The following is a 14585-nucleotide window of genomic DNA, read 5'->3' on the forward strand; positions in this document are numbered from 1 at the left end:
ATCAGTAATTTGAGACTGAATGGCAAATAATAAAAACTGTTCACTAGTACAGAGATAGTTAAGTTATGCAGAAGTGAAAATGCTAATTAATCTAAGGAACATGTAAAAGTGGTCCACTGTGTAAAAAGTTACAGGAAGGAGAATACAGGAAGGAATGAAAGACTTTGCAGAAAGTAGATACTGTGCAGAATGATGACTCTTAAAACCGACATGAAACCTGCACACAATTAAGAACATAAGTATTGAGTGCAGTGTTAGCCAGAAAAGATATATGATCAGAGGAATATCAAGTAGGACTAGAGAGATTACCTCTTAGTGCTAATGTGACAGCTACTGGGATATGGTCTCTGTTTTGAGTCTTACAATTCAGAAAGTATGCAAAACTGCAGATTTTCAGAGAAGAGGCAAGAAAATGACTGCAAGTGAAACTCGTGCATTAGAAGAAGAGTCTTGAAGAGCTCTTGGTATAGTTACAAAGAAAACATTTAGGGCTTTTTTTTTATTAATATTTACAGGGAAAAGAAATGGCATACTTACGCGTTCTTGAATGTAGCAAACAAAGGTGCAAGATCCAGTTAGCTTAACCTAAATATTCAGAAAATAGAACTTTGGCACAATTCTTAATGTTGTTAGTAACGATTGGAGTGACTTATTGTGATGATTTTTGCAGGGGTGGAAGTTTTGAAACTGGATGACTTAAAGACAATTTTCTAAGGTTTGTTTCATGCAGAAAGTTGAACTAGTTGGTCAGAGGTCCACTGATAGATAAAACAGTAGTGTGAATATTTCTAGTTTAAGTGTTCTAGATTAGTGGACTTCAAATTGAAAGGGATTAAAAATTGTTAATTAACTTTGTAAGTAGCATTCCTGTGATACCCCCCCAAGTGACTGATCTTGGCTCACGGCATGTGAGGTTTATGAACCTGTGACTGTGTTTCATATTGCATTGTAGGATTTTGGGTCATTGAGAATATGTTGTTTTGAGAGCTGTTGTGGGGTCAGGTGGAACTATGATGTATCTCTTGGCAGTAGAATTCAGTATTTGGAGATGCTTTCTGTACTGGTACAGTTTTAAGTTTTCTGCGCTTTATCAGGTTTTTGATATTTCTTTCACTGATATATATGTTTACCAGATTAGATTTTAGTTGGTTGGCCATAACTACACAGCTTCATCTCGTTGGACAGTACCTTGAAATTGCTTTGCTGTTTTAGATTTGCGGAATTTGCATATGACAGAAGGTAGATTTCTTCTTAAATTTCTTGTTTTCTTTGCCAGAAGAACTTGTTACAGAAAGGTTGACATGCTTGTCGCACATGCTTTCTGGAGTGATTTATAAGGCCTTTCCCTTCCCCCCTCACCACCTCCCAGCATACATTCGATTGCAAAGTTATATTTGTTAATATGAAAGTTGGAGAATAATTGACAGCTTCTGTAGATAAAGATTTCTCTTTGGGATAGAGAAATGCTGTACTCCTTAGACTCGTTGTTTATGCAGGATAATGTGAAGTGAATTCAGAGAATAATGAAGCTCAAATTCTCTTTTTTTCCTTCCCCAAAAGTATGGGGTTACATTTAAAAGCTGGTTCAGGTTTATGAAATTCTGTTGTTTCTGTTTCCACATCTTTTCTTCTTATTTACTACAATTAAAGCTTTAGTTTAAGTGTACTGAGAATTAAAACAGATTTAGAATCTATTTTCTTCTGAATTCTGATAGAGAAGTTTTCGCTCAACAGAAATTATTATTGTGTGTTGCAGAACTTCTTGAAGAGGCGTGTTAGAGGCAGAAACAACTTGTAACATTTATTAAATAAAGCTTTCCTTTAAATAGTCAGCAGTCTTTACTGGGACAGCTTTCAAATACATAAGATAATAAAGTCAAGATACGCAGTGAATTAACCAAATGAAACTGTAGTTAGGTCTTTTTTTTTCTTGCCTCCATATGAAGTCTGTTGACCTATCTGGATATTTTTCTTGTAATTCATTGTGACCATAAAGGAAGCAGAGAGGCTAATTGGACGTAGGAGGAAGGCTTGACAGTGACATCTGGTTCCTTGCTATCCATTTTTTCTGATTCCTGTCCTTAGCTTTAGCTTTGGCTGTGAATGTGAGAAACAGATCTGGGCTTGGAGACTAAGATGGCTACAGGATAAGATGAGAAGCAGGATAAACTAGGTTACTTCTGCTTATATAAGATTAAACCAGTTTTATTTAAATCTTAAATAAGCCAATATTGAATGGAAATTGGTCACAGATCCTTTTTGCAGTAATTTTACTAACATTTTGAATAACAATAATAACAAAGCCTGATCATGGTTGAACTGGTACAGCTTCTTATTGGGGAGAATATACAAAGGAATTTAAAAGAAATTTTTAAAATTACATTTTCCTATTTTTAGATATTTGTAATGTTTGTTTTAAAAAATGCAGAAAAAGCAGTGTGTCATTTCATATGTTTGGTTAGAAAATGTTAGCTGTGTTTGATCAGTTCGTACCTTCCCTAGTTTTAGGAGGTACTGGTTGAAGGCATATGATTTTGTGGCTCAGGAAATTCCTACCATAAAATCATTGTGGGTTGTTGGTTTTTGTTTGGTTTTTTTGTTTGTTTGGGCTGTTTTGTGGGTCCAGTTCATTTGATGACATGAAATTCTTACCATTTCCTTACTTTTAGAGAGTTGATTTGACATAGCTACTCAAAGTGCAAATGAAAATGGCTCATCTGTGCCTCCCCATGGGCAGGTGATTAAAACGCCGAATGCTGCTGTGTTTATGTGGTGAAGAACAGAGCTTGGAGGCACATCTCCTTTTACATGTTTATAGAGCTTAGCTAATAGAAGTTCGCACCGAGTGGGTCCTGAAAGGGGAATGATGTTGGATCACTTTTATAAATTAAGAGGAAGAAAATATATTTAGCTATGTCATCTTTGTATGTGTTTTTTCATCCCAAATACCATGCATCTTGAATTTACTAGTACTTGCTATTGTCCCTTGAAGGTGTCTACCAGAGAAAAGCTTGTGAAAAGTTAAACTGTGAACATGCTCATTAATTTCTGCAGAAACAAAATGCAATCAGCTAATAGTTAGAAATGTTTGTTAAAATATGTCTTTTTTTTAGTAAAAACTTGAGTAATTTCTGGCCTGTTTTAGTGAAGTTAGAGCTTCAAATTTGTTCTGTAATGTCCCTAAAGATTTGAGATTTCAGTGATTTTGGTTTTGACAGTAGTGCTCTTTAATCTGCTTATTCCAGGAATCTGAAGATTGGCCTTTTTGTTAAAAGAAAACATAATTTGAAAAAATATCCATAGTAATGGGCATGTTAATATCAGGCTTTACTAGATTCAAACTAAGTTATTGTGTCGAATTGCCAGTATTGGTGCTTTCTTATGGAAAAGATCTCAGCATAGTTAAACTTTTCAAACAAATCCCTCCTGCCCCTTTTTCACACCTGTTACAGCTGTTGCTGTAAGAATTTCAGTATGCCTAGTAAGATGAATTTTTTTTTTTTAAGTTTATTTTTATGGAACAGAAACATTCTGTATTTTACCATTTTATCATAGAAATCTGATATATTTAGGCATGTTGGGCTTTCTGAAAATATTTTTAAGAAGCAATATTTACAGCTCCATCCTAGTTAAACAGATTAGTTCCTCTCCCCTGGTTTCCTAGATTTCTTAAATACCATGCTGTTTTATGTCCTCCAAACCAACAGTCTTCCTCAGTGCTTTCCTAGGTAGATTTGTTACTGAGTTTGTTAGAGTAAGAGTTATAAATTATTCATACCTATCAGTTGCAAAGATGGGGAAAGGAAATTATGATCTGCTGTGCTCACTTCATTTATTATCTTTCAAACATACCTGTTCGCTGCTAAATGTGGAAAAAACCCGAAGAATACTTCTTTTATTAAGGCATATAATTATAAATAATGCACATTTGTGCATGAACTCTTCTGTACAAATTAGGTAATGTGCTTTACCTATTTTTTTTCTGCTGTGTTTATTTCACATAATTATGTTCTTCTGGATGATGGTGTGTTCGCTCAGGAATCCCCCTTGAATAATATCAGCAGGAGTTGACATCTCTTCTAGTTAAGTAGTTTCAGTAGTTTGCTCATTCAGACACCTGCAGCTGACAGGTTAGCACAGACTTAATTTTCAAAACAGCTCATTTCTTTTGAAAGAATACTATTTCTACTTGATTTAATATGAGAAATAATATGATCCTCTTCAAATTCAAGTAGTGTAAAGTTAACCTTTTTTACTGGCAAAACACAGCCTATACTAATGGTTGCAGTCTCTGTATAGTCCTTTTGAGAGTGTTTACTTAACTAGGGAAATAAAATGAGACACTTAAGCAACCAGACAATTGTAAAATAGATTTTCAGTTTTTAAACATAACTTTAGCTTTTGTGGAGAGGCATACTTTTCCTCTAGAAAGGAAATTCCAGGAAAGACTGGTTGAATTTTCAGTGTATATTTAAGAATTATTTAATGGGAAGAGAGAAGAATTGTCTTGTCACCTGCTGTGCTTTAGATATTTGAAAACCCTATTGCACAATACCTTTATTAAGCCATGCTAAACATCCAGCCTGAAACTAAGGCTGTGCATCCATTGTATTAAAATACCACCACTTTATATATTAATTCTTAGGTGGATTCTTGCTTTGCTGTCCCCCCTGCCCTGAGCCCTGGGCCAGCATTCCTTCTTTTAGTGAACAACTTCTGCATGGCAGAAATTGATTTGACTTGGTTTTTTCAGAATGTTATTAGCATCTCTTCTTTTCAAAAACAATTCCCAGCTGAAGATCAAATAAGCATAAAATTAAAATCCTTATACTTGTTGCATATCTATACTGTAATAAATATATATGTGGTATAGCATGTCCTGAACGGAAAGAGCAGTTTGTCTAAACCTAATCATTTCACAAGTTATCATATAAAAGTTTGCTGAGCAACTGCTGCTTCTAATACTAAATATTTTCAAGTTAGCTTGCTCATTTGTGATGAGTTACAAAAAAATTCATGGACATTGCTGTAGTCTTAGAAGAGAAGCAAAGTTCTCTTCAACTGGCAAATATTAATAGCACTTAAGCAGTGAGCTTGTACTGAAGTGGAGTTTGGTTCTTGTCAGATATGGTTATTAAGTAACTGGAGGACAAATAAGGCTTTCTTGTGTTACCCTACAAAATAAAAATAGAATAGAATTAAATGAGACAAAATTCTGCATGCCTTTGGAGGGTAGTTAAATTTGATGTATCTTGAGATACAAATTTGAGATAATGCCACTTACAGTTAATAGTTTTTAAGACACAGTTAAGAAGGGAGCTATGCAATGGTTTTTTTGTTCTTGCCTTTTTTTTTTTTAAGGTGGTTAGGCATTGCTTCTGCCACAACCTTTTTATTAGGGATATAAGTGTGATAGTTATGTCTGTGACTAACCTTTTTGCAGGATTGCGGTAGTGTTTTGTAATAGAGACTCCTTTTTTAAAACTTTCTGCAACACCACGTTACTTGTAGAGTTTCTGATTCTGAATGGTGCACGCTCAATTGAAATGAAGAAAACTTTTAAGATGGGATTAAGGTTGCAAGCATTTGCCACTGCATAGCACTATCTATGTTCAGAAAAAGCTGGAGCTTCATCTTATTTTCAACTGAATAATGGAAACTTTTCTGCAAGTTAATTTGTAAGTAATATTGTGTTCACAGAATCTTCTGCTTAAAGTTCTTTGTCCCCAAAAAACTATCCCCAAAACATTAAAAGAAAATTGAGAGTCGCTACACAACATGGCCTTGTTCTTATTTAATCTTATTTTTGCTCAGCGGATTTTGACAGGGAGATTAAGTTGTCATACCTTGCTCAATACTAATTTGGTGCTGTTGATACATAGAAAGTGGAGGAGTAGTCTCAGAGCTGTATTCTGGCCACTGCTTTTTTTTTTTTCTCCTTTGTAAGCAGAAATTGTTTTGCATGACCATTTACTTTATTCAGACTTTTGTCAGTGATGACCAGTTGATGGTGTATCAGTCTTTCATAGTATTACTGTGCTGTTTGCAACCTTGAAACAACGGAAAACCCAGTTTTTAGAAAGTGTTTGCACTTAAGCAATTTCCATCTTATGTCACCGAGGAGTACGTTGTTAAACATCAGTGTTTCCTCCAGTGTATTTGTTTTATGTTCTTTGGGAAGCTCCTTGAATGAAAAGTAAAAATTGTGATGCACCTCCCCTCCCCCTAATATTAAGGGATTTGTTTACCCAGTTTTAGTAACCCTTAAGCCTAATTTTCAGAAAGCATTTGTGCATGTGCCTATTGGTAATAATTTAAAAATACCCCAGATGACTAATACATTTTTTAGAAATGTCTTGAGTTCTCTAGTTTTTTCTTTTCTTGGGTATTGAGAGAAAAACTTTGTAAAATTGGAATTACCTACTGACATGAATGTGTATCGGTGATTGCAGAAATAGAGACTCAGGGGATCTGACAGAAGTTAAACGTTGTTTTTGTGACGTGCGCTGAATGTAGTTTTACGCACACTGTTTTCTATTAAAGTGAACAGTGTTTCCGTCTTTGTGGTAACTACTTATTATTGGGTGCTCAGCCATAAAGTTAGTTTCTACTTATGACCCAGTTTAAAAACCTTGATATACTTTATTTGACATAACCTGAAACCCTGTTCACACCTTCCTTGCTGTATTTATGTAGCGGAGTTGCTATCTTTTGAGGAGGTATTAGACCAATCTGAGACACGAACTGGTGGCAGACAGTCTTCTGCTTACTCCGAGTTGATCAGGGTTGTGGAAGTATTGTTGCCTGAGGTAGGGTAGTGCATCGTTGCAGTGCTGTTAGACTTCCATTACCGAACTTGAATCTCTTAGTACTCTATTACATTATGTTCATGGGAGGGCTGTTCATTTGAGTTTCATGGTATATTTCTGGGGAGGGCTTGGAAGGGAGAAATTCAGTCTGTTGCCCGTATGCTGTGCAGATCCACGCTGGAGTTAAGGTAACATCATTATTACTTTGTGGTAAGGACTCTGGCTGTCAGTTTAACGCTTCTCGCCTTGTGTGTCATAACAATTAAAAAGCCCCTTTCTGTATGAAGCTCCTGTTTGAGGACAGGAGAACCTCTCTTGTTCACTCTCTTACACTGCATTAGAGATGTAAATGTTTCCTGAGCTACAGTCAAGAATGAAAACATAGTTTGGCTTTATTCTCAGCTACCTCTAGCTTCTTTTCAGAGGAATATCCTACTCCTCTTAATACAAATGTGGTAACGTTAATATGTGTTGCAAGATTAAAAAGACTTTAAAATTGACCATCATCAGTGATGCTGTAGCAGGGAGTTTGTTTTTTATTTAATCCATTGAGATCTTCTGGGGTCATGAGCTAGAGGGTTGGGGATATGACTCTGTGTTGCTGAAGTTCATGGTACTTTTTCATATTTTCCATGGGTAAAATTGCTTCAGCTGCTTTCTCAGGTCGATTGATCTCAAACAAAGTAGAGATGTTAAGCAGTGTTGAGGATGTTGCTAACATTTTTTTTTTTTAATTAGGTGACCTGAACCCAAAGGGAGGAAATAGCAAATGTAAATCTGTAGAATTTGTTGTCCACCTATAGTTCTTATTTTCATGGAAATTCAACTTGTAGATTTCAGTTTGTTTAAAAGTTATCTACTTCAGTAACCTTTGGGTCTTTCTAAGGTTTTCTTATCAGAAAGGTTTAGCAGCTGGTTGGAACTTGCCTTCATTTATGAGAAACAGGCAAATTCTTTCAAATGGTACTGCTTACTGCTCTTCAGAAGTAAATAATAAACATTTTTACACTGATGGTAAAATGATTTGTCCAATCTTTTGCTTATTTTTGTTTTAATGGTTGAGATCTCAAGGGAACTGCCAATAATCCGTTATTCTTTGAAGAAAGTTGGTATGGGTTTGTCTAGAGTGCGGTGGAAATGCATGTTTCATCCCTTAGGCTTTTTTGAAGGATAGGACTTGGGACATTTGAGTATTGGATCTTCCAGAAACTCAGTGGATTCAGTAGACTTTGTTCAGTGAACCTGATCATTTTCTAAGTTATGTATAAGTTGAAAAGTGATTTCTCATGCTACTGGGAGGTGGAGGAAGAAAACAACCCCAAAATTATTTAATTATTTTGCTGTAGCTGTAACAAGGAAAGGAGCAAACTGGAAGGGGATGGTTGGACAAAAACAAGTTTGTCTGTTGTACCAGTGAGGACGACCCAAGCTGTTACATCCATTTAGACTGAAGTACAGCCCTAGGAAAACAGTCTGCCTGTTAGCTGCTGGAGTAGTAAATCACTAAATTGTTATGTGAGAAGCAGAAGTTTGAATTTAATTTGAGCCATTTTATTACTGCCTTGGAGAAACTTGGAGAAAAAAATGAAAACTTCTTTACATTGGGATGATTATCCCGTGAATCAGACATTACAAACCAGAAAGACTTTCCTGTCCTGGATAAGAGAGACAGTAAGAGAGGAGGGTAGGGGAAGAAATGAGGCTTTGTAAGCTCTTTTGCTCATTGAGCTACTTGTTGACTGGTATAAAACATTTATTGGGGGGCCGGGCATAATGAGTATGTAATTGGGCAGTTGGGCAGTACAGTGATTAGGCTAGATTTTCTTTCTTTTGGCAGAGCACTGTGCATTCAACTTAGTATGTTATGAATTTCTGGAAAACGTTACTGCGCAGTTGGTGTATTCTCTGAGGCCATTGCTCTGCTAGAAAAATTGCAAGTTTTTATGCTTTTAGTTGCTTATGGAAGGCAGCCATATTTTATTTCAATACAGCAGGCCACATGAAAATGCAGTGAAGAAAAATAGTGTTTTGTCTTATTACTTTTACATGTGGCAAATAAAAATGGCCATGATAGGCTGTTCAGTTACTGCCGAGATGTTGGGTATTGTGTTCCTATTGTGTTACTTTTTTTCCTCCCATATGCAGAACTTCAGAAGGTATTCTGCACAAAGATTTGCACTGAACTAACAAAGATGTTGGTTGAAATACACTTCAGACATTTTAATTTAGGCTTATCCCAGATAAGTTTCTATCGTTTTCACTGTTCAAACAAGTCTTAATTATTTGTCCCCATAAAATATCACTACCATAAATTATCTTGCCTGTTAAGTCTTCTCTGTTAACAAATAATTAGTGTCTGTCAGTTGGGCAGTATTTGTTCTGCTCAGGAAGTTCAACTTCTAATATTGTTTCTAGTTTAATGAATTTGATTGCATATTAGCTAAGAGGTGGAATGTGGAGTCATAGAACAGTATGCATGGAGTTGAAACAAGTGGAATGAACTTCCTTGCTTTTCTGCTGCCCAGTGTTTCTTTCCATATGCCTGGTTTCTGGGCACAGAAAAGAGGACTGTCCTAGAGCCCATCCTGGATTGCTGTTCCCTCTGGAGGGAGTGAAGTGGAGGACTGCCTTTGAGTTCCAGTTACAGCACTCGTTATTGCTAGGGAGAATGTTTGGTGCTTCCTGCCCGGCTGGTGAGCATTTGTAAACTTTCCTTTGTATTATCTGCGCTGACGCTTTTTGTTATGGACAGAAGGAGAGTTAGGATATTAACGAGGTATTTGTCTGACTGAAAAGGAAACATAAATGCTCCATCTATGTTGGACTGCATAAAGTTAACTATTGTATAGTGCGACACTATACTGCTGCAACTACTGTAATTTTACTGTTTGTGCCTGGCTAAAATCTTGGGTGTGAGTGGAGGCATGTGAACTTGTTTACTGTCTAATTTCTCAGTGTGCATTTGTTTGAAGAGGATGAAAAATAGCTTGTGTTTGGGTTTGTTTTTTTTTTTTTTTTCTATTTGCTGATCTGGATTGTAGATTATCTTTTGAAGGTAGCTCTAATGTGTCTCAGTGTTCTGATTTGTGCATTTCAGTTGAAGATTTTAGGTTTATGATACTGTATAATGTTATGAGCTAAAAAGAGTTTGAATTGGGCTAAGACACTTGGATGCCAGAGGACGGTGTGGAATGGCATGGTGATGTATTTGACTCTTCTAATCAAGCCACAAGAAAATTTACTTTAGCTGGTTATAGATGGATGCTGTAGTTGCTAGTATAAGTGTATAGGTTTTGGAAAGGAGTGAGTTTCAGCTTGTTCTTGAAACACAGCAGGGGAGAAGGGAAAGAAATCAGTCGCTTTTATAGAGCAGTCTGATCCTTAGCTAACTCAGAATTGCAGCTTTTTTTAATTTCACAGAGTTGAAGTGGTGTTAATGGAGACATTAATTAAATGTGATAATTACTAGAGGAAGTTGACTGTGTTGCAAAATGCCATATTCTTATTTCACCCTATGTTATGTCTGTTTTCCAAGTCCACTGTAGTGTTGAAGCCTTGTTGCAGTTCAGACTGTCTGGGATTCAGCAGTTTGGATCTGGAAACTACTTACAAAAACATTGTTCAAGTGAGTCTTGGTGTGGCAGAATCTCAGATCTGTAGTAGGCATTAAGTCACAGACTGGTTTTTGAATTAGTTCCCAGAACCATGCTTTTTGTGCTTTCTGCTGATTTTCATGGATTAGTGAGGAAGATGTGATTTTTGTTTGGAAGACTTGAAGATAGTTACGATAATTTAACCTTGACTCTGACCTGTCCTGTGACCCGTTCTTCATTAGAGATAGTGTTAGTGAAGGCCCGCTCATACGGTTGCACCACTACAGTTTTATGTAACTGTAGTGCTGATGCCCTTCTTGGCCATCTTCCAGTTAGGAATAGCTCTTTCCAGATTTAACTGCTTCCAAAATAATGATTAAGCTGAGGAGAGTCACAGTGACAGTGCAGTAAACATTTCCATGGAGAGTTCTGTAACTGAATTGGAGGATTTATAACACAGTATGAATTTCCCTATGGTGCATCAAAGATGTATATTTGCAATTGCTAAATCTTAAGATACACTAATTAGCATTTAAAACCCAAGTCTTTTTATCCCTCTTTCTTGAAGAAAGTGGGACTAGTAAAGAAGGTCTGACTGTACGAGGAAAGGGTGAGAAGTGCTATAAGGGAACGCGTTGAGGTACAGGAGCGTGTGGTCTACCTTATCAGGCCTGTTACTGGGATATGGACTAATCTTAGTGATCCTGTTCGCATGAGCTACTTTGCCAGGCATGCAGCTGGGAGACACAGAGCTGATCGCAAGTCACAGCCACCTTAAAATGGCTCAGGGTTAGGCTTTGCTAATGGTGAAAGCTAGCATACAAGTAAGGGGAACCCCCCTTCTTTTTAGAGGTAGACCTCCACTTGCGGATTGCTCTCTGCATACGATTTTAAGTTGGTGGCCTTTTAAAGATCTTCAGCAACTTTCCCTGGCAACCTGAGCTGGCTGGCAATGCTTGCTTGGCTGTGTTGTCAGAGTTCCTAGGTGACTGCTATGCAGGTATGTACCTTTTTATCCTGAGGCAGCAAGGTTTTAGTATGTGGTTAATTTGGTGATACGGTTTTGGTGTTTGCATGTGATCTTTAAGCCCCTAACTTGTATGAAGTGCCTAAAACTCTTGTTCTCCAGAGCATCATTTGCTTTGGTCTTGGAAGCTTCCCAACAGCAAATGTCAGTTTGGCAGCCCTTTCGTGTGCTCATTGCCTTGAAGTTCAGTTATGGATCCAAATGTAAAGCGGTATTATGCATAAAATAAAACGTGGGTATGGGGGTGAACCTGCACCTGTAGTTACACTGTGTAATTGCCCTAGTCACCATCGGGTATGTATTTATGGTTGGCCCTTGTAAAAGCCCATCTAGCTTGTCCTGGCAACCCGAGGCAATCGGTATTGCTGGAGCAGCCATGATCAGTTTTTACGCAGCTGAGGCCAGCTGAGGTGGGTCAGGATCCCTGATTCAGGGCAAGCCCGTGGGCGTGCAGCCTGGGAGTTCTGCTAGGAGGACTGCAGCTCAGCATGGAGAGGCCCAGGGGCTCCTTAGGAAGAAACTGCTGCAGAGTAGGCGTTTCTACTATTGGGGCCAGCTGTAGGTGGGTGGGTGTGATGGCTGCAGCCGCTCTGATACGCGCTCTGAGGTGCTTTGTGACTCAGTACTGGGGCTGGGAACCAGGGCGGCTGGGAACAGTGTGAAATGGTGAGGGGATGCTGCTGAGCTGTTAGACCACGTGGGGGCTGAAAGTCTGCTCAGTGAGTCTGAGGGTGAGTGAGTCTTGTTTATGGGTTGGATAGAATTGGCTTTAAAGGATTTTATTGATTTAATATGTACGTTGTTGGCTCTTATTCACGTTTGGAAAATGCATGTTTGATTAGATTGACTGTGGCGGTGTATTTAGACCACTACAGTATTTAAAAATAACCAACTACATCTTGAGTACGCTGACCAAAGTGTAGTGTTACTGCATCCGTGGTACAGGATTACAGCAAATTAACTACATGGGTGTTTTCTGAAGTTTTGAAGTGACTAATATCGAACTGTTCAAACAAGCCATCTGGTAAATTTTCATCTTGTTTTTTTCCTTCAAAAAGAGAGATGATTTTACCTCATAGTAGAAAAGAACTAAAATGTCTGCGTTAAGCAACCTACAGAAATACATGAAGAAATTTAATGATTTTATCTCAGTAGAGTTTAGGAAGGATATAGTAAATAAAGACTTAATAGAATGATTAGTACGAAAATATTAAACAGCTATCTCACTCCATAATAAGTGTCTAAAAAAAAAAAATTAAGACACTTGGTGTGACTGATTGAGGAGTACAGTCTTGTAATTATAATATACTTATTGCATATATTTAGGGGAACTAAATGTGTCTGTTTTTATAAATGTATATTAAAGTCTAAATTCTGGAATATTCTAACATGCAAAGTCACATTGTTTACTAGAAGCTCAATTTTTTTGTTGTTATTCATGTGCATCACAAGCATGTGATGAGTATTGCTCTGACAAGCTTAAGTTACCCCCATGGTAAGTCATTCCACCTGGCTCTGAGCATGCAGGATACTTATGGTGTAGGACTAATTGTCTTGCTTTTGGAAGGCTGTATTTGAGGACAAGGCTTTTTCCTTTTTTCTTTTTTCTTTTTTTTTTTTTTTTTTTTTCTCCCCCCCAGTGAATGACATATGGTTTTAGCCAAAATAGTGTAGGAAAAGGTTCAGAGCTACTGATAGTTCAGGTTGCAGTAACTCATGCATGTGCAAATCAGCCTTTAACCTTTGTAGGGTACTAAACAGATTAGTCATGGTGTACCTCTTTGCTTTTGTGATGGAGTGTTTTTCTAACCTGCAGGGTTAGAGGCGTGGAGAAAGAAGTTTGAAATAGTAAATTTGTCAACGCTTGTGTAGTCAGAAGCATCAGAACATAGAATTTGCATTATAATCTCTCGCATTCTGCACCATGATATATCATTTAGTCATCTTCTGAGTGTGTGACTCTCAGGAGACTTAAAAAAAAATTGTTTCAATGGCTCCATTCACTCCCACCTATCAGTCCCACTGTCGGTGGACTGTTCTTGATTGTTGTTGCCCGTAAGATACAGCTTTTGCCATTTCCAAAGCACTTTGTATTTACATCGGTATACAGTATGTGAAGCTAGTGGCACCTAATGTAGTCTCCCTGGGTATTTAGAAACTTCTCAGTAGGCAGAAGAAAAATAAAGGCAGGGAGAGTGTTGTATTTGGAATATCTAGGTTTTCTCCTGAAATGTGTAAGAAAATGATTTTTCTTAGTTTGGTGTGATTTATGTGGCCATTTAAAACTTAGGAAGAGGAAATCATATAAAGAAGAATGGGAGAGTTTTTACTTGTCTAGAAATTTTTGAGGAATGGGAGGCCTTAAGAGCAGGACATTTAAAATAAGATTGCAAAGGGTTTAATGGATGGCCTTGTTTAATTGTAAATAGAACTGTTCAGGTGTAATTGGTGACTTGAGCTTAGGCACAAATGTAGATGTAAAAGGTGTTGAGAATTATCTCCCTTCTCATTTCCCAGCTGTTCTTTTCTGTTCCAGTGTTTCCGCAGTGAGGAAGAAAACTGGATTACTTTGAGAAGCAGTTGTTAGGAAGGCCTGAAGCAGGTGGCAATTTGGGAAATGCTGCTTTTGGTATTCTAAATGTTGATACCTATATTGCAGAGATAGAGGTGCAGGAAAATTAATTCAATCTATGTACTTAAACAGAAATAGTTACCTAGAACCACTTAAAAGTAGTCTCAAAAGGGTTAAGAAAACAGCATTGCTCCACTGAACTTAAAGCCTGATTTTATGTATATAAGCGTGTAGACTGTTGATTAAACCCTTTTAAACTTCGTGACTTAATGTTGAGGAGAGACTTAAATGTCTCTTAATTTTTGAATTGACATGTTAGGACTCCTCCAACCATCAAAAATATAAAGGCTACTTGTTTTTTTGTAGTGGAATGAAGTTTGAGAGTAAGACTGTTGAAGGGACGTACTGCATTATTGTAACTAGAAAGGCAAAAGTGAGCTTTATGCTGTGTGAAAAAGAAATATGCATATGGTCTCCTGAAATACTTCTGCATCTGAACTATGCTGTGGTCCAGGCTGTGGACAACTTGCCTTCTCCCCTCTCCTTTCCCCTTCCACCTCCTTAGAATGCAGATGGTTGATTTC

The 14585-nt window shown here is 37.3% G+C and overlaps 1 protein-coding gene across 7 annotated transcripts in view; it reads left to right on the forward strand.

The window, feature by feature from the left end:
• Window positions 1-14585, forward strand: part of WAC (WW domain containing adaptor with coiled-coil) — a 63540-nt gene that overhangs the window by 10887 nt on the left and 38068 nt on the right. Inside the window, exon 1 of one of the 7 annotated variants that reach the window (XM_087777485.1) lies at window positions 9463-9502. The exons of the other annotated variants lie outside the window; for them this stretch is intronic. Within the exon in view, the coding sequence (XP_087633611.1) occupies window positions 9478-9502 (25 nt within the window). The 5' untranslated portion in view covers window positions 9463-9477. Of the gene's footprint in view, window positions 1-9462; window positions 9503-14585 lie in introns of those variants that run through there. 7 annotated transcript variants of the gene reach the window in all.

The sequence above is a fragment of the Nipponia nippon genome, unplaced genomic scaffold (genome assembly GCF_047370975.1).
Source record: "Nipponia nippon isolate SJK-2023a ecotype South Korea unplaced genomic scaffold, ASM4737097v1 scaffold_1, whole genome shotgun sequence".
Lineage (NCBI taxonomy): Eukaryota > Metazoa > Chordata > Aves > Pelecaniformes > Threskiornithidae > Nipponia > Nipponia nippon.